General features: G+C 42.1%; 2 protein-coding genes and 1 long non-coding RNA gene across 5 annotated transcripts in view; all 3 read right to left on the bottom strand.

The window, feature by feature from the left end:
- Window positions 1-2856: 2856 nt before the first annotated feature.
- LOC116864067 (mitochondrial import receptor subunit TOM7 homolog) lies at window positions 2857-3479 on the bottom strand. Its single transcript, XM_032851264.1, has one exon. The coding sequence runs from the start codon at window positions 3322-3324 to the stop codon at window positions 3088-3090; it is 237 nt and encodes a 78-aa protein (XP_032707155.1). The 5' UTR covers window positions 3325-3479; the 3' UTR covers window positions 2857-3087.
- Window positions 3480-7299: 3820 nt separating this feature from the next.
- Window positions 7300-16762, bottom strand: LOC116864351. The gene is made up of 3 exons (XR_004382000.1): window positions 15048-16762; window positions 8214-8294; window positions 7300-7616 (listed from the first exon to the last, which is right to left on the bottom strand). It is a non-coding gene; the product is annotated as an uncharacterized LOC116864351 (long non-coding RNA).
- Window positions 16763-17978: 1216 nt separating this feature from the next.
- FAF2 (Fas associated factor family member 2) overlaps window positions 17979-20587 on the bottom strand; it is a 62296-nt gene continuing 59687 nt past the window's right edge. For all 3 annotated transcript variants that reach the window (XM_032851867.1, XM_032851869.1, XM_032851868.1), the window contains one exon: window positions 17979-18824. In XM_032851867.1, the coding sequence (XP_032707758.1) occupies window positions 18642-18824 (183 nt within the window). In that variant the 3' untranslated portion in view covers window positions 17979-18641. The remainder of the gene's footprint in view (window positions 18825-20587) is intronic.

Here is a 20587-nt window from a genome sequence, read left to right as displayed (position 1 = left end):
AAAAAAGAGGGTCTGCCAAGCCAGGTTAGTGATGACATTCTGGGCCATCTGCTTCACACTCAAATTAGGCAGGATTCTGTTGGCAAGTGGCAGGATTCCATGAAACTGGTTTTAGGCAACCGTCCCTTGTTGGTCTCTCATTTCAATTCTGGAGGTAGGTTCTGCCTCAGGCGTGACTGGATTGGGCTTGGGCATGTTATAAACCAAGGTCTCCTGTCTCCTTCATTTTACAATTTTGTTTTGAAGGAGCTGCTTCTATGTGGTGGTTCTTGGCAGCTCTAGTTCAGTTTCTTCTAGTTTAGCATCATTCCATGGGAAAACCATTTTTTCCCTGGAATTCTAATGATGTTTCTAGGATGGAGTCTTGTTAGACGTGGTTTGGATTGTGGGTGCATCTCTGAGCCATTCATTACCATATCAGGAAGCTACACCAGCATCATCAGCCTAACTTAGGTTACATACCCTTCCATACCCCAGCACTACTAAGACTACCTGGACTTGAGTCCCTCATCTCCAGGCTCAGTGGGGACTAGGGGCCTGAGAACCTCCCAGGGGACCAGGTTGGTGACACGGTTACATAACTCTTAACCCATGATGGTGTATGGTGCTGCAAGAATATCAGCTGATTGTTAGCATGTCAAAGCAACATGGTCTGGAGCAGGAGCAGTGGGCTGGGGTCAGGAAACCCAGGACCTGGTGTCTGTGTGATGCCACTATCTGTAGCCTTGATCAGGTCACTTTTCTTTCAGCCTCTGGATCAACTGCAAAAAGGGACAATTAGTTGAGTAGTTCCCTGTGTCTCAGAGACAGGGCTATGAGAGCATAAGGGGGGGTTAAGAAGGGCTCTGTTAAACAAGTTTGGGAAATTCCACACTAAAGGTAATAGGAGCCTATGCCGCAGGGCTTCTCTGAGCCTTGGTTATGCGGATGAGTGTTATAAGCCTCTAGAAATGGATGTGAGCAGCAATTGCCATATTGGGCTTGTCTGGCTAAATGTAGTGCTCAAATTGCATTCTCTGGGGGCACACTGGGAAGTGCTGGACTAGACCAGTGATAGGGATGGAGTTCCAGGGCCCTAGTCTGAAGTCTAGGGAAGTCTCTAAGCTTTTTCCAGTATTAAAAAAAAAAAAAAAAAAACTTACAGGAAAGCTGATGATCTTATCAGTTGATTAAAAAAAAAGAAACTTGGCAAAATTGAATATTTATTCATGATAGTAACTCTCAGCAAGCTAGAAATAAGAAGATAACTTCCTCAACCTGGTAAGTAACATCTACAAAAAACTCAACAGCTAACAATGTAATGGTGTGAAAGACTAGGTGCCTCACCCTTGAGATCAGGACAAGGCAAGAATATCCACTCTCACCACTCCTTTTCAATATCCTATTGGAAGTCCTAGCGAGCGCAATAGATAAGGCCAAAAAAAGGAAATAAAATTAAACAAGATACTGAAAAGAAAATTGTCTCTATTTATAAATTTGATGACCTATAAATTATCAAAATCCCATGGAGATTTTGAAAATCCCAGGGAATCTAGAAAAATGGAACTAAATGAGTTCATCAGGTCATAAGTCACAAGATGAATATACAAAAATTAATTATAGTCTATATAGTAGCAATGAACACATGAAAATCAAAATTTTAAAACTACAGAGCCATTCAAAAGGTGAAACCTAAATCTAACAAAATGAGATTTGGTGTTGAAAATTAATACTGGATAAAAGAAACCAAAGACCTATATAAATGGAGAAACATGTCATATTCTAGAATTAGAAGACTCAGCAATAGGTTAAGATCTGATTTCTTCCCATACTGATCTATAGATTTAATGCGATTCCTATCAAAATTCTGGCAGGTTTTTTTTTTTGTGTGTGAGATGACATTCTTCAAAAGTCATATGAAAAGGCAAAGAAACAAGCAGCTAAGATAACTCTGAAAAACAAGAAGAAAGTGAGAATAATCACGATACCTGATTTTAAGAGTTATTGTAGATCTGCATTAAGACAACATGGCAGAGGGACAAACAAGTAGATCAGCGGAACAGAAGAAAGATTCCAGAAAGAGACCTGCACAAGTAAGGCCAGCTAATTTTTGAGCATTCAATGAAAGATAAGCTTTTCAATAAATAATACTGGAGTAGCTGAACATCCACTAAAAAAACTAAAAAGAAACTTAAGTCACAATACAAAAATGAACTCAAAACAGATAAAAGATTTAAAGGTAAAACATAGGGGCACCTGGGTAGCTCATTCAGTTAAGCATCTGCCTTCAGCTCAGGTCATGATCTCAGAGTCCTGGGATCGAGTCCCTCAGCGGGGAGCCTGCTTCTCCCTCTCCCTCTCCCTCTCCCTGCTACTCCCCTTGCTTGTGCGTGCTCTCTCTCTAATAAATAAAGTATTTAAAAAAAAAAAAAAGGTAAAACATAAAAGTGGAAAACATTTAGAAGAAAACAAGTGAAAATCTTCATTAGGACCTACAGTGGAGTGAAGAGATCTTAGACATGACACTGAAAGCAATCCATAAAAGAGAAAAGTAATAAACTAGACTTCACCAGAAATTAAATGCTTAATTTGCAAGTCACATATATGAGAAATGACTCAGGTCAGATAAATAACTCTCAAAACTCAAGAAAAGACAGTCCAATGAGAATATGGGCAAAAGACATGAACACATTAAACAAAGAGGATATTTCATTTGTTCACCACCATAAGCTATTAGGGAAATGCAAATTCAACCACAATTAGATTATTACACACCTGTAAAAACAATGAAAATAATAAATAGTGTCAATATCAAATTCTGGTGAGGATGCATTGCATCCTCCTCCATCGATTTCTCCTACATCGCAGATGGGAATACTAAATAGTACAGCCACTCTGGAACATAGTCTGGCAAGTGTTTGATACAATCTATGATAAATAAGTCAGTAGAGGTTCCACTCTGCCACTGAAGCATCTGTGAAGAGCCCTGTACCATTCAACTGATGAGCATCTAAAGGATGTCCTATCTTTTATCCCAGCCACCACACACACCTTCCATGTTGTTCCTGTCCATTAACTGCTTCCAAATCCAGATGATCAAATGGTTCTTTATCCCCTAAGTAAACTAAAAAGGGTTGGCTTAGACATTCCAGGATCTGCACCCATTCTAAATCCCAGGCAAATCATGAGAGGAATAAGGTTCCAGGGGCTGGCAAACTGGCCCCCCTTGAAGGGCTGCTGCAGCCTCTGCTTGGCCTCTCTGCTCAGCTTCACCATGGCAACAGCCTGGCCGTTTCCTCTAAAACTAAACATATACTTATTACATGACCCAGCGCTCCTGGGCATTTATCCCAGAAAAATGAAAACATGTCCACACTAAAACACATACATAAATGTTCATAGCTGCTTTACTCATAATCACCCCAAAGAGAGAACAATGTACACATCCTTCAGTGAGCAAATGGTTGAATTGTGATCCATCCAGATCACAGAATACTACTTAGCAATAAAAAGGAACACACTAGGGTGCCTGGCTGGCACACTCACTCAGTGAGCGTGCAACTCTTGAGGTCATGAGTTCAAACCCCACATTTGGTATAGAGTTCACTTAAAAAAAAGGAACTATTGATACGTGCAACAACTTGGATGGATCTCAAGGCAATTATGGGGAGTGAAAAAAGCCAATCACAAAGGAGATATATAGATATATATAGATATATAGATATATATATATATAAAATCAATATTAGGAGAGATGGAGAATAGATTAGTGGTTACTAGGGATTGGGGATGGTGGAACAAGGGTATGTGTATGTGTGACTATAAAGGGGTATAAGGGATATAAAGGGATAAGATCTTTGTGGCAATGCAGTGGTTCTGTATCTTGATTATAGTGTGGTTACATGAATTTATATAAGTAATGAAACTGACGACTACAAATACACACAAATGGGTGGATGTAAAACTGGTGAAAACTGGATTATATCAATGTCAATTTTCTGGTTTTATGCAAAATGTTATTATTGGGGGGGCGCCTGGGTGGCTCAGTCAGTTCAACGTCTCCCTTCGGCTCAGGTCATGATCTCGGGGTCCTGGGATCGAGCCCCGCGTTGGGCTCTCTGCTCAGCGGGGAGCCTGCTTCCTCCTCTCTCTCTGCCTGCCTCTCTGCCTACCTGTGATTCTGTCAAATAAATTAATAAAATCTTTAAAAATAAAAATACATACATACATACATAAAAAGATGTACTCATTGGGGTACATAAGACATTTTTGTAATATTTTTACAAGTTCCTATAAATTTATATTTATTTCAAGTAAAAATTTTTTTAAAAATCCTTTAGGAAATTGGGTAAAGGCTGACATTATGAATCAGATTAAAATCCTATTATTGTTATACTATACACAGAAAATCCTAATGACTCCACCAAAAACTATTAAAAGTAATAAAAGAACCAAGTGGCAGGACACAAAATTAATACCCAGAAATTGGTAGTGTTTCCATACACTAATAATGAAGTGGCTGAGAGAGAAATTAAAAAAAAAAAAAAATCCTATTTACAGTTGTACCAAAAAGAATACCTAGGAATAATTAACCAAAGAGGTGAAAGAACTATACTCTGAAAACTATAAAACACTAATGAAAAAAACTGATGACACAAACAAATGGAAAGATGTTCCATGATAATTGTTTGGAAGAATTAATATTGTTAAAATTTCCATATAACCCAAAGCAAGCTACAGATTCAGTGCAATCCCTATCAAAATACCAACAGCATTTTTCAATGAACTAGAACAAAAAATACTAAAATTTGTATGGAAACTACAGAAGACCTACAGAAAACTTGATTAAGAACAAAAAAGCTGGAAGTATCCCAATACCAGATTTCAAGACATACTACAAAGCTGCAGTAATGAAAACAGTATGGCACTGGCACAAAAATAGACATATAGATCCATGAAACAGAGCAAAGACCCCAGACATAAACCGACAATTATATGGTCAGTTAATCTATGAGAAAGAAGGCAAGAATACACAATAGGAAAAAGACACTCTAATAAATTGGTGTTGGGAAAACTGGACAGCTACATGTAAAAGGACGGAACTAGATCACTAACACTATGTACAAAAATAAACCTGAAATGGATTCAAGGCCTAAATATGAGACCTAAAACCATAAAAATCCTAGAAGAGAGTACAGACAGTAATTTTTTTGACATCAGCTGTAGCAACACTTTTCTAGATGTGTCTCCTGAAGCAAGGGAAACAAAAGCAAAAATAAACTATTGAGACTACATAAAAATAAAAAGCTTTAGCACTGCAGAAGAAACCCTCAACAAAACAAAAAGACAACCTACGGAATGGGAGAAGATAACCTGCAAATGATATATCTGATAAGGGGTTAATTTCCAAAATATATAAAGAACTTATACAACTCATCACCAAAAAACCCAATCTGATTAAAAAAAGGGCAAAGGACCTAAATACACATTTTTCGAAAGATGACATAGAGATAGACACAAACACTTGAAAAGATGCTCAACTCAACTAATCATCAAGGAAACATCACTAATCATCAAGGAAAGGCAGAGTAAATCTATAATGAGGTAGCACCTTACACCTGTCAGAATGGCCAAAATCAAAATGACAAGAAACAACAGTATTGGCAAGGATGTGGAGAAAAAGCAACTATTGGTGGGAACGTAACGTAGTGTACAGCCAACTGTGGGAAACCTAGAAGGTATTATGCTAAGTCAAATAAGTCAGACTGAGAAAGACAAATACCAAATGTTTCCACTCATAAGTGAAATCTAAAAAAGAAAAAAATTATTAAACAAAAAGCAGAATCAGACCTATAAATACAGAGGACAAACTGACGGTTGCCATAGGGGAGGTGCGTGGGAAGATGAGCAAAATGGGTGCAGGGGAGTGGGAGATACAGGCTTCTAGTTATAGAATGAGTAAGTCATGGGAACAGAAGGCACAGCATAGGGAATATAGTCAATGATATTTGTAATGGTGTCGTCTGGTGACACCAGCTACACTTGTAGTGAACATAGCATAATGGATAAACTTGTTAAATCACTAAGCTGTACACCTGAAACTAATGTAATATGGCATGTCAACTGTACTCAAATAAAAAATAAGTTTAAAAAAATTTTTTTCTAAATCCTTTCATCTTGGGACTCTTGGATGGCTCAGTTGGTAGAGCATGCAACTTTGGATCTCAGGGTCGTGAGTTCAAGCCTCACTTTGGGCATTGAACTTACTTAAAAAAATAAATATTTTTAAAAATCCTATCATCTTTGGGCTGTAGTTCTCTTACTTAAAGGTGTGGCAGTGTTGCGGGGTTGGGGGTGGGTAGAAGTTCATTCTGGTTACTGCGCTGTTCTATCAGAAGCTCTGCCTGCCAGTGACTACAACTATGCCTGACCCATGGTAACCATTTCTTGAAGAATGAATGAAGTGGCAGTCAAGTGTGTCTTTACTTTAATAACGGTTGGTAGAATTGGTAACATCTCACCAAGGGCCGCACACCACAGGTCCTCGGAGGGAGGAAGGTGGAGCTCCAGGAACAGATACTTTCTCACCCCTTTGGCCGTGGTGCCTCAGCACCCTTTGAACTCAGCATGTATGCTCATGGGAAAGACTTTCACGGTTCTTCTCTCGGCACAAGTGTAAAAGCCTACATACTCTATAAGGGCAGTTTAACTGCCACTGAGTCCTCAGCACCTTGTAGGTTGCTTTGCATGTTGTTTGTGCTAAATAAAGTCATTCAACAGAACTGGCTGAGTGTTTCTGCCCAAAGCCATGCACTGTCCTAGGCAGTGGGGGAACTCCAGTGAATGAGACAAAGTTCCTGCCTCCAGGAAGCTGGCATTCCAGGAGAGACAGACAATATATAAGTAAAGAATAACTTCAGATTATCACAAGGGTCATGAAAATGGGGCGGTCTCCCAGAGGTGACATTGAGACCAGTGAGGCCTGAATGATGAAAAGGAGCTACCTAGTCAGGAGAAAAGCATTCCAGGAGGAGGGAACAGAACATGCAGAGGCCCAGAGGCAAGAAAGAGTTCGGGCAAGAGCACAGGGTGAAGTTGAAGAGATGAAGTTGAAGAGGTGGTCAGGGGCCAGGACCCAGGGGGTCTTATAAACCATAGTGTTTCATTTGCTCTTCAGCTCCCTGAATTGAGGCATTATCATCTTTGGTTTCCCGCTGGAGGAGCTGCAGCTCAGAGAGGCCCCAGGCTAACCCTAGGCCCACGAAGAAAATGGCGAGAATCAGGATAATCTGGTAGTCTTTCCACTTCTGCATCCTCCAAGTCAGAAAACCCACTTTTGAAAAACCCTAACAGAGGTCTTCAGTCTGTTTCCCCCCACTCCCCTCCATGCTCCACTGCTACCCTACAGCCTCCTGGGATGCAACAGAAAATGGAAGTCCTCTGTCCCTTACGGGGTTCTTGGGGATGACAGCCACAGAAGGAATGTTGTCTCCTCTTTTCCTTTTTTTATGAATGGGGAAACTGATTGCAGCCCTGAAGATAAACCCCCTTTGTCATTTCACTGGAAGATGGGTGATGTCAAAAAAATGGGGTTCCATAGTTGTATTTTCCTCCTTTCCCCTGCCTCGCCAGCTTCCCTGTGGGAGGGAATGGAGCCAGTAGAAGAACTATTATCACAATCTCATCTCACTCTTGTCAGCCCCTGCGTCTCCCCTCCTTCCTTCAAGCCTTCCTTCAAGTCAGACCAGGTTCTCATGGTTTCCCCAACATGCTGTTTTTACCCATGTTGTGCATGCTGGTCCCCCTGCTTGGAAGACCATTCACATTTTGTGAATGCCTACCATACTGCCGAGTTATCCCTCACGGAGTCCTTCTGTTTTCTTTACTGTAAAACTGTTACTACCTCCCTCATATTTCCTGCTGAGGAAAGGGAGGCCCAGGAATGGGAGAGGACTTGGCAAAGATCCCAGAGCCAATACACAGCAGAGCTGGGATCAAGGGCTCAAGCCCAGGTCGGTCTACCCACCCCTGCAGCCTTTTTCATTGAACCACACTTTTATGTAGCCTCAAATGCCTTAACTTTTCCTGGTAAGCATGCTCCTTTCCCAAAGTCCAGTTTGAATGCCTCTCCTCACGTGAGCTTCCCCAGATCCCTCCCTCAAGCCAAAGCAGGCCACACTTCTACTCTGCTTCCAGAGCCCACCATGCAGACAGCTTTCCCCCACACATCTCACCTGTTATGATCAATCCAGCTGGCTGCCCATGCCTTTGCTTCACTAGACCAAGGGCCATCACAGTCACCATGTTCCCAGATCCTAGCAAAAGAGCATGGACATCAGTGAGGGTTTTCTCAACAGGTGATTGAATAAGTGAACAAATAAGCTGCTGGGAGGGAAAGCATGTGGGAAGTTGACCCCAGCCCCAGGGCCCAGGTGTTTGCCCAGGCCCTGCCCTCTCATTCTTTCCATCGTCCCAGCATAGTAAATTAACTGTTATCTGTCCCGTATTCAATGATCTTTCTATACGATGATTCCTCGAACCAACCGCTCCCTGGCCTCCACAGTTCTGACAAGCTGAGGCAAACTCATTGGCCTCTGCTGTTATTTCAACCTCAGCTCAAGTCTCTGACAGAGAATTGCACACTAGGAAAGGCCTCCGAAAAACAGAGGGCTCACTGCCGGTCAGTGCACTACACAATGGCCGGTTGCTCCGTCAGAAATTAGCCACATCCGCTGAGCATGAAGGGATTTAATTTAGCAAATGTATAAAGAGTTGATGTGATTTTAACCAAAGTATATCCAGGGGAAAAAAAAGCTTGAAGCAAAATATGCCAAAATATTAATAATTTGGGGTAGTAGGGATGTGAATCAGGGTTATTTTCTTTTTTATACTTTTCTGCAATTTTTAAAAAAGCCATATATGGGGTGCAACTAAGCACAGAAACCATATATGGGGTGCAACTAAGCACAGAAACCCCAATCTACTTGCCAATTGTGTTCCTCCCTCCCAAAGGTGGGAATCCTGACTTCCCAAGGGTATCTTCTACCTCTGACAACACCCTCCCACCAACCCACCCCTTCTGAAACCTGGACCTCACCCTTTCTGTGATCTGACTTTCAGTTCTGGGACCTACCCCATGGTCTTTCAACACATCAGTTTTTTCCCTTAAATTAGCTACAGTGGGTTTCCTGTTTGTTACTTGCAACTAAAGATCTCTAATAGAGGCACTGAAAGGTAAGAGCTACCTGGAAAGATCCAGATGTATACAAATACTGTGTTCCTAAATTGGTATACCATGCTAATTATGATTTATATCTACTCTCCTTGCTAGTACCTGTGTTATAGTAAGCCAGAGTCTTATAAACAGGATTCTGGAAGACCAGAATCATGTGGTCTAGGCACTGCCTGCTGGCCACCAGAAGAGTTTGAGGAATTGACAGCCTGTCTTTTAAACCATTTCTCTTGGGGCGCCTGGGTGGCTCAGTGGGTTAAGCCTCTGCCTTCGGCTTGGGTCATGATCTCAGGGTCCTGGGACCGAGCCCCACTTCAGGCTCTCTCCTCAGCAGGGAGCCTGCTTCCCCCTCTCTCTCTGCCTACCTCTGCCTACTTGTGATCTCTGTCTGTCAAATAAATAAATGAAATCTTAAAAAAAAAAACAAAAAAACATTTCTCCTGAGTGCCAGTTGTGTTAATCGTTAGTCAGGAAATGCACGGTATACTTAGGGAACAACCAAGAGATCCATAATGGTTAGTTCGTGTGGCCATGAGGAAGAACAGAAAAACAAAGCTATGAAGTTCTGCAAGGGCCCAGAGTTGAAGTCTCCAGCTCCGGGCTGAGGAGCTGGACTTTGACCTGGGACAAAGGAGGTGCTAAAAACTGGCTGCATATGACCCATTTTCAGAAAGAAAACTGGCAGCAGGAAGGAAACAGACTGGTGACAGGACCTGGCTTTTCGTGTCTTTCCCTATTATGTATTCTGGTCTGAGTCTCACCTGGTCTCTGTTTTTCCAGAAAGCCACCTAAGTCATCTTATACTCGGGCTTGCTCTCTAAAATGGCTATTTCAAATCTTCTTCAGTCTTCTTAGACATCTGACCTCATCAACCCCCACAACCTGACAGAACAGAGGCCATCACATGCACACACTCTCAACTTTTTGCCTTCAAATCTACAAATACTTTGACTTCTGTTCCCATCCTTCCTCCTAAGGCCAAAACCCTTCCACCACCCCAGGGACATCTTTCTGTTATCCTCACTCTGTGGATCTTCAAACTTTTCCTCTAAAATCTCATTGCTTTTAACATTTACACATAATGAAGTCTCTCTCAACTTGAAACAAATGACCTTTTCTCATTCACAGCTCCTCTCTGGCCTGTTCTATTTCCTCCAATACTTCCACCGACAAATTTCCCAAGAACTGCCTACACTTCATCTCCCATTCATTATTTCTACCTTCCAATACTGTACTCCCCTGAAATAGCACCTGTGAAAGTCACCAGTGACTGTCTGTTCCTAAATGCAGTTGTCAGATCCTGGACATCACCCTCAATTTCTCACTCCATCATCCTCCATATCTTATCAGCCTCCAGGTCCTCCCTGGTCATTGTGCTTCCTAAATAGTTCTCATTTCCATCATTAACACCCCCACCATTCCCAAATCATTCCTGATTCAGGACTCTATCATATCACCTCTTAGTCCTGCCTCCCTCGCATTCAGTCTCCCCAGTGACAGAATCAGCTTTCTAACACCCAAATCTGATGTATCTCCCTTGCTTAAAGTTCCTCAATGGCCCTCAGGATAAAGTGTGATTCCCTTACCTAGTTCACATAATCTGACCCCCAATCTGTGGGCCAGAAACAAGGGGACACTTGAGTCTGTATCAGGTACCAACTGGGGAACTTTTACATTTACAGAGATCTTGTAAGAGATCAATTAGGAGGTTATAGCTGACGGTAAGAGATGGTTAGTGGGGATGGAGGTTCAATCAAAAGGAGGTTAAGAAAGAAGTGGAGGCTGGTTGTGCAAGCCATCTTGGCAGGAAAGGAGGTAGGATGGTAACTTGTGGGTAAGTTTAAGGTTTTGCAAGGGAGGAGATGCCAAACATTTTTTAAATGGAACATGAAAGGAGACTCAAGTGATTGAAAAGGGGATAGTTGTTAGTAAAGGTTCTGGCAATGATGACACAAATGGGAGACTGAGCACACACTGCTGGCAGAAATAGAACTATAGAATAGTGCTATAGAAATAGCACTACAATTTGGAAATCAATCATTTAAAAAAGCAAAATTCCATCCTTTTGGGACTAATTTCGCTTCGATTTCTTTTTTCCCCTGAGAAAACAAACATGGATGTGAACATTTATCACTACATGGATGTTTATTAAGTTGTACATAGAAAAGAAAAAAAAAAAGTTGAACAACCTAAAATGTCATAAGAGGATTTTTATTAGTTTATAGTTTATGGCACATCCATTCAGTGAAATGCTGCATAGTCATTTAAAAATATATAGAAGATGTGAAATTGAGATAATACAGTATTTACAATGCCATCCCATCTTTGTAGAAGAAAAAGTTTTTAATAGGTAAAGTCTGGGAAGACTTACACTGGAATATTAACGACAGATACCTCTGGACAATGTGGTATTATAAAGTTTTTTTTTTTTTATTGTTCCTTTGCACTTCCTAAAGTTTCCTACCATGAATAGGAATACTTGAATAAAGAAAACAATTGATGGGGCATCTGGCTGGCTCAGTCAGTTCAGTGATTCGATCTCAGGGTTTTGAGTTCAAGCCCCATGTTGGGTGTGAAGATTAATTAATTTAAAGGAAAAAAACCACACACACACAACAGGAGCACCTGACTCTAAAGCATCTGACTCTTCATTTCAGCTCAGGTCATGATCTCAGGATCATGAGATCAAGCCCTATGTTGGGCTCCGTGCTGGGTGTGGAGCCTGCTTACGATTCTCTTTCTCCTTCTTCCCTTCCCTCCTCTCCCCCACCCCAATTCATGCGCTCTAAAAAAAACAAAAAACAATTTATAAAATCACACACACACACAGAGTCCATTCATATGAAGTTTAAGAACAAGCAAAACTTCTATGGTAAAAGAAGCCAGAATAGTGGTTGTCTCTGAGGAGCTATAGACATACAAAGTAACTTTCTAGAGTGATTAAATATATTGCACCTTGATTTTGGTATACACATAAAGATAAAATATAATCAAGTTGTGGATTTAAGATTCGGGGATTTTATTGTGTGTTTTATCTCCTTCAGGAGAAAACAGACCTACAAGACAGAAAAGAGAGGAAACAGGTAACAACACAGAACCATTTGGAAGTGAAAAAGAGAATGAAGTTCTGTGACAAGAACTTGAATTTCTCAGGAAGTAGGCTGCTTAGCAGTGGACTTAGAGTGAAAATGATGCAGCAGGGCTTGGATTTGAGAAAGGGGACACAGTAGAGCAATGCTTATGAGGCAGAAACACATGGGGAGTTTCCCAGAGCTGGAGCACAGAAGCGGGCACCAACACCAAGGCTCCTCAGTTTACTGTGATATATAAGCTAGGACTTCGCAACTTAAGGAACAAGAGGAGAGAAATAAAATGGTTCATTTAATTCGGGGAATTGTGACAGCACTGGATTGTAGTGGAGAGGGGCATGAAGCCCACAGAATTCTTGTAGGGAGAATTAAGAGGTGTAGAGAGGTACAGAAAGGCCTTATGGGCAGTGTTGGGACAATGGAGCTGGAGCACTAAAGGCTGTGGTCAGTAAGGGTTTGGTTCTGAGGTCTTGAGGGTGAAGCAGTTCACACTGAAGGCTAACCTCAAAGCATAGCACTGCTGGGACAGGAGCGAAGAAAGCAAACATTTACTAAGCATTCTTCTTCCACCTACCACCAGGCACTTCACAGCAGTCCATTTAAAGAGCACCTAAACTTTGCAAGGATGCACTGCCTTGATGTTTATAGATGAGGAAACACCCTAGATTACTCAGCAAGGGGTAGTTTCAAATTCAGATTTGACTCAAAGCCTCTTTCTACTACATTCAGCAGCTATATAAGTCAAATCAGGAGAAGGAACACAATTTTAGGAAATTCACGTATATAGGATGTAAGAGTCACCTAGGTTGCTGGTGGAGAAGAAAGCATCAGTTGCCAGTATCTGGGGGAATGACTAGTAGCAACCAGAACAGTATAAAGTAGCCCAAGGAGATGGCATGTGCTTCAGGAACACTGTCCTGGACGACAGTGGATCAAAGCAGCAGAAGAGAAATGCAGACCCATTTTCTGGTTTCTAGATTTGAAGGAAAATAACAATCCCTGATTATGGGTTTTTCTGAAGTGGTATCTTCAAGAAAAAACCAGGTTTCAGCTTACCAGGGTTAAAAACCTGGGAGTTTGGGGAATCATTCTGAGAGTTCCCAAGAAGGGCAGAGAGAAAAGGGGAGTTAGAGCCATGAGAAGGAGGAGAGGCTCAGCACAGAGCTCACGGTCAGGAGGAAGAGACTTTGGGGTTGGTGGCTCCATCAGGGTAAAAATACATGGCATTACAACACCGGAGGCATGGCAAGTAAAAAAGTGTTGGACATTATCCGCCCATAAGCAAAGCATCAACTTAACCCCTCCCCTTTTACTCTCCTTCTTTTATCTGCATCTAGGATGGACTGTTAGCAGTGGGCAAGCTACAGACTGTGCTGCAAACAGTAATCAGAGCTATTCCTTAGCGAACACCTATTGTGTGCCAGGTCACTGCAGCAGCAATTCACTTCATCCTGAGTGCAAGGCTACAACCGGCCCCATTTTACCGATGATGAAACTGAAACCTAGAGAGCTGAGGTCATTTGGCTAAAACCATGGCCACAGCCAGGATTTGAAACCAAGCATATCTGGCATCAGAGTTCAAATCATCCTTTAATCTGTCAATCGATGGCAAAAATTTTTACACATAACCTTCACAATCAATTGCGAAGTGTTCATTTTTATTTTTTTTAAATTCATCTTTAAAAGATTTTTATTTATTGACAGACAAGTAGGCAGAGAGGCAGGCAGAGAGAGGAGGCGGCAGACTCCCCGCTAAGCAGAGAGCTTGATGTGGGGCTCGATCCCAGGACCCTGGGATCATGACCTGAGCTGAAGGCCTTAACCCACTGAGCCACCCAGGAGCCCCTATTTCTTATTTTTTAAAGATTTTTATTTATTTATTTGAGAGAGAAGAGAGAGAGCATGAGAGGAGAGGTCAGAGGCAGAAGCAGACACCCCGTGGAACTGGGAGCCCAACATGGGACTTGATCCTGAGACTCCGGGATCATGACCTGAGCCAATAGCAGTTGCTCAACCAACTGAGCCACCCAGGCGCCCGCAAAGTGTTCATTTTTAAAAGTGGATTCTGACCCAAGGTGAACCAATGTCTCTTGCAGACTTACAAGACTGAGCAGAAGACATTCTAGTTTACACTTGAGATCTACATTTAAAAAAAAATGAACAAGCAGTGCCTGGGTGGCTCAGTCATTAGGCATCTGCCTTCAGCTCAGGTCATGGACCCAGAGTCCTGTGACTGAGCCTTGCATCAGGCTTCCTGCTCAGCAGGAAACCTGCTTCTTCTCCCTCTCCCTCTCCCCTGGCTTGTGTTCCCTTTCTTGCTGTCAAATAAATAAAATATGTATATATATATTTTTAAGATTTTTATTTGACAGATCACAAGTAGGCAGAGAGGCAGGCAGAGAGAGAGAGGAGGAGGAGGCAGGCTCCCTGCTGAGCAGAGAGCCCGATGTGAGGCTCGATCCCAGGACCCTGGGATCATGACCTGAGCCGAAGGCAGAGGCTTTAAGCACTGAGCCACCCAGGCGCCCCTCAAATAAATAAAATCTTAAAATAAAATAAAATACACACACACACAACCAACAAAAAGGAAGCCGACATCTTCAGATAAGCAACAGGGTAGACTACGAAGATGACAAGAATTCGTAGCTCACAGGAGTGAGTTCTTTGAGCAGTCAGAGTGGGAAAGAGAAAGGCAAAGAACCAAGGCTTGCATTTCCTCTCAGAAATTAAAAAACAAGCAAAAATACCTTAGGAGGGGAGTTCCAACAGTCCAGACTTCATTAGATCAAAGGTGACTCTTCTTTAGGCACTCATTCATTCACAAGGACATGGGTGTGTTCTAGCAGGAGCCATGGCATCCCTTTTGAAACTGACAGTTACAACTGCAAGAAAATATTCCTTCAGAACACACTCCCATGGACAAAGGGAACAATGACACCTCTGTTGGGCACTTCATATACATTTGATTAACCTACAAACCCATCTTGATACAGATGGTGTTAACTTCATATATTGTTAGGGGAAACGAAAGAACTTGTCTGAGGTCAGAAAATCCCACTCAAACCTGGATCTGTCTGCTTCTTCTGCTATACCACACTGTTGCCTCCTTTCACTGGAATACAGTATTTTAACTCCATGGTCTTCTTTGATTCTCTCTTGCTTTTTGGCAATGCAGTACCCTATTCCCACCCCCATGGTCTCCCAAACTTTCCTTCACACATAGGAAAATACCTACCACATCTCTCCTGGACAGAAAGACCCACAACTTGTTTGGAGATTTTTGTTATAAAACATTTAATGTTAACCTACAATACAATGTAAACTTTTATGAAAAAAATTTAAAGTACACTAAATTTCTTCAGTAAATTATCACGTAACTATTCAGGTGCAGTACAAGTTAGGGCACTGCATCCTTTGTGGATGGATTTCCTGTTGCTGCATTCCTCACAAGTCCTAAAAAAACCAGTTGTCAAGTGGAGCTCCTTGTTCAAGCACCAGATAATACTCCCCTGATTTTGCATTCTGGGGGTTATCACTTCTTCCCACAGTCATTTTCTGAAACTCTTTCCTTGGCCTTGGCACCATTAGCGATTTTCATAATGACTGCTCAGTTGAAGATTCTAGGTTCCTTTTTTTTTTTTTAAGAGACAAATATCCTCTGCTCATTTTTTATCCAAACATCATAGTGGAGGAAAGCAAGGACAAAGAAGTATTTGCTGCAGGAAATTCTGGAGAAGTGGAAGAAAAGACCAGAAAGGCCCCACTGAGGCTGCAGAAATTCAACTGACTCCAACAGGTGTCTTGGTCATTTCTCATGGTTTTTCAGCTGAATCTACAACTTCAGTTTTGGGACTGCAGAACACAACTTGAAACAAGTGTTTTTGTTAGGTTGATGACTTGCTGTTTGATAAACAGCTGAAATAACCCAGAGGTGATCTGGAAATGAGCAAATCCTTGCAGAGCAGATATTTCTCAGTTATTTTCTCCCTTACAGGTCCCATTGAGTTCCCAGAGGTCCTTGGGAGTAACATACAGATTGTACTGGCTTTAAGTGACAAAACGTGCATCCTTCACGGAGGAGGGAGATGGCACCTAGGCAGCAGCCCTACGGTCAGCAAGGAGACAGGAATGGGGCCTGAGCAAAGCAGGCCTGTTTCAACATGGACTAGGAAGGAACATGTGCTTCAGATAAAACCTCCTGAAACCTGAAGTAACGGGCAGGCCATTCCAAGAACTGTACCGACATAGACTTTTTTTTTAATATTCTGGCATCTGACCTTCACTGAACAAGTTTTAAAAGGGCAAGAGACATAAAGTGCACATTGTAGAATAAGATGCAGACTGAATTAAGGAAAAAGTGTTACAACTTCCCAAAGAGGTGTGGGCAAGACACTTGGTACCCCACCTAACGAAGGCCCTTAACATCCTCCCCTCCTGTTTGCTGCCAGGGAAACAGCTGCGAGATCGATGGGTAAAGGAGGCTCTGAGTTAAGTGGAAAAATTCCTCTTTGCATGGTTGTTAGCAGGAAGCAGAATTCACGTAAGGTTGGATGGAGAATACGCTTTATCCTGGTACTCACTCCAGATTCCTTTAAGGCCAACACAACAGTCAGTGATTTCCCACTCACCTGGGCTTGAGGAAGCAGGAAACAATGGAATAATAGGCAGTCAGGAGCAGAATTAAATTTTCCTAGAAACAGTGTTCTAGAAACCTGTGCTGAGGCTACTGGGAAATTCCTAGGCTTCCCAGGTGCTTTGTGTGAAGTTCCTTACTCTGTTCCTTATGTTTACCCCAACCTCTGAGGGCTGCAGAGAGTAGAACACACATCACTGCTACCTTAAAGAGTGGCCCTTAGATTTTAGGTAAGCAAGAGAGAAAGCCTTTGGAGGCTGGAAATCTACCATGTTTTATCTTGATGTGAACCCCTGGCCTCATAGCATGCTAAGAACTAGTTACTTCAGTAGGTTGCAGTGTTACGTGCCTGCACCAGTCTAGCTGTAGAACACTTTGGAGGATTTGCCAGCTCATGCTGGCATGTTAATACATGGCCTGACCCATGCACCCATTACCATAAACTCAGAGAACAGATATCCAGAGGTTAAAAAACCCTATTACTTCAACATAGCAATAGAGAGGATTAAAAACTGCATCTAGCAGATGGCTACATCAGAAACTAAATGTGCCTTCCAACAGTTTACACAGGCTGAGAGTTGGCTTGGCTCCCTTCAAGGTCTCTAGTTCTATCCTTAAACCAGCACCACCACCACCACATTCCCACTGAGATAGGCAGGGAACTCTCATGGGGTTCCTTCTGGCTCTGCCATAGGTCCTGCTAGTCCTTTGGGAAAGCACCAAACTTGGCAATTCAGGAAAGCTCAAGGCTGGGCAGGAAGAGCATGCACATGTCAGAAGAGGAGTGAAGAGCCGCTATCCTTTGGTTCAGACCCCATAACCACTTGGTACAGATTCCAAGGGAAAGCTGCAGTCATGTGTATACTAAGTATACATGGAGTTCACGCCATGTATACGGGTCTATCTGTATAGACTTTGTGGGGCAATGAACCCAGATTTCCTCCCAATACTCCCTAGTGGGGCACACAGATGGCAAGAAAGGACAGCAAGAGTTGGACCAAAAAGAACCACCTCTCTGGGAATGTGAGAGGGAAAATGGCAGAAATAAGCATAAACCAGCCCAGGCCACCTTTATTACACTCTTGTGGGCTAAGGAGCCCAGGGCATGAACTCATTGGGCTTAAGAATTGGCTCTCGTCAAATAAAGTCAAGGAAAAAAAACGCCTATGTCAGCCTCATTCCTTTGGTCATTACAAAGCAACAGAAAACATTTAGAAGTTATTCATAAATTGTGGGAAGTTCAAGAACATCTCTGTTCTGTGCCTTCTCTTCCCTCCCTCTCTTCTCTGGTGGTGGGAGAAGCAAGTCCTCAGGAGATGCTGCAGTAGCTGGTTGATGGAGGTCTTTTTCACTTTTATTTTCCATAAAAGCAAGAATGAATGAGAACTAGTGGGAATGTCCACCCTTCCCCAGTAGGGACAATGACTGGGTTGGAGGTGAAGAGTCTCCTTTTGTTGGAAGGTGCGTGGTGCAGAGGCAGTAGGGAAGGGTGGCCTTGCCAGCGGGAACGTTCATTGCTGACCTCGCACGCACACACAGGTGGTGACTCTTTTAGGCAGCATGGTTTCTGATCCTTCCTCAGGATGCAGCAGTCTTTTAAAAAAAATATCGTATTATAATAATAATAATATGAATTTCTCTCTTTTTTTGTTTTTGTTTTTCCATTTCTTTTAGGGATTAGGGCAGGAGGGGGGAGGAAGAAAAAATGTCATTCATCTGTTAGGTCCTGAACAAAGAGAACTTCTGTGTGGCTGAGTCCGGCCTCCTGCAGCGTTGGGGGGTTGGGCCACTCCTCTGAAGGGATGCAGGGTAGCACCCGCCGGGGAAAGTTGGCTTCAATCTGAAACTTTTCCGGGCTTTCTTTCAAGGAAAATAAGAAGTCATGGATTACCTGCAGATCATACAGAAAAAGGACAGTTAGAGAAAGACACAGACAACACAACTATGAAATCAAATATCTCCTTGCCAGCTCTCTCCAGGATGACTCGGAATATGAAGTCATCGCATGACACTGGAATTCTATTATGAGGTCCTTCCTTTTCACAGAACAAATACATAGGGAAGCTCTTAATTTTAAGAGATTACATTGCCCAATGCTAGTCCTACTTCTGAAGTAATTCATCTGCTTTTTTCTTGACAACCTGATATAGAGCTAAAAATTCTTCACTTAGAAATAATCAGAGTTATAGAACAGTGGGAAGTACAGAACATAGAATTTTTTTTCTTTGAACCAGTTGAGAATGAGCTGCCAGCCTGATGGCCCATCACCCCTAAAATACTTGTGTATGTCTTATAAACAGGACAATCTCCTACATAACCATGATACAGCCCTCAAAATACAGGAAATTTAACTGGCACATTAATGCTGTAACAATACATATTAAACTATTATTAAAGTTTTCAGGTTTTGCTAGCTTCCTTTCATAGCAAAAGCATCTAGTTTAGGATTATGTGTTTCATTTCAGTGTCACATCTTCTAAGTCTCCTCCTTTAGTCTGGAACAAACCCTCAGTCTTTCATTGACTTTCATGACCCTGACACTTCTAAAGATTACTGGTCAGTTATTTCGCAGAATGTCTTTCAATTTTTGTCTAATATGTACTCATGATTAGATTCTAGGTATGTTCTTTGGCAGGAGTGTTACAGAAATGATGCTGCATTCTACTAAATCCATCCTATCCAGCTGGAGCACAATTCCCATTTGTTCCACTACCTATAATGTGCACTTATTAAGGTGGTGCCTGCCACGCCTCTCCACTGTCACGGCCATTCGTTTCTTCTCCTTTGTAATTAAAGAGATTTTGTGGGGAGGTACTTTGAAACTACAGAGACAACTATTCCTTAAACTTTTGACTTATTTTTTAAGATTTTATTTATTTGACAGAGAGAGAGATCACAAGTAGGCAGAAAGGCAGGCAGAGAGAGAGGGGAAAGCAGGCTCCTTGTTGAGCAGAGAGCCCAATGTGGGGCTCGATCCCAGGACCCTGAGATCCTGACCTGAGCCAAAGGCAGTGGCTTAACCCACTGACCCACCCAGGCACCCCTTATTTATTTATATTAACATAGAGCCATGATTCCCTATTTTATTCAGTAGGTTATAATGTTATAGTATTTATTTCAATATTCAAATGTTCCAGATGGAGTTAGAAGAGTCCATCCAAGATGGCTTCTGTGTCTTTGTGGCAAGTCTCCATCATTTTTTCAATAATTCCTTGCTATTCTGGGCTGGTCTTGTATTTTCCTGCCCACGCCCTGGAATCAGTCATTTCTCCAAGGAGCCTTGGTTCTTCTTAATGGACAATGGTTATTTAAAAAACACGATCTAGGTGCTAGGTATGTTCATTGCTATTGGGTGTTGCTGCTCCCAAGCACTCTTTATGGAGAAAAACTAGAGAATATGTGTATGTACATACACACATCTATATCTGAACTTCCTTATATATATGTACACAGAAAAACCATGAGTTCATTTCCCCCTCCTTACCCAGTTCTGGCTTTAACACCCCACACCACACCAGAGGCCACTCGGGCTCTGACTCTGTGCACTAGGCAGTCCTCACATCTAGACACTCTCCTTAATTTGGTCAAGCTCTGACATTCTTCATGCAGACCTCTCTTCTATGAGAATGCCCTTCTCACCCTGCTCTGGCTCTG

This window comes from Lontra canadensis, unplaced genomic scaffold (genome assembly GCF_010015895.1).
Source record: "Lontra canadensis isolate GAN:19392208 unplaced genomic scaffold, GSC_riverotter_1.0 scaffold5, whole genome shotgun sequence".
NCBI lineage: Eukaryota > Metazoa > Chordata > Mammalia > Carnivora > Mustelidae > Lontra > Lontra canadensis.
This window is presented reverse-complemented; position numbering and strand designations above follow the sequence as displayed.

What these genes read in the sequence shown, in the direction of transcription:
- LOC116864067 (XM_032851264.1), bottom strand. Translation starts at nt 3,324, where the DNA reads ATGCCCAGGAGCGCTGGGTCATGTAATAAGTATATGTTTAGTTTTAGA.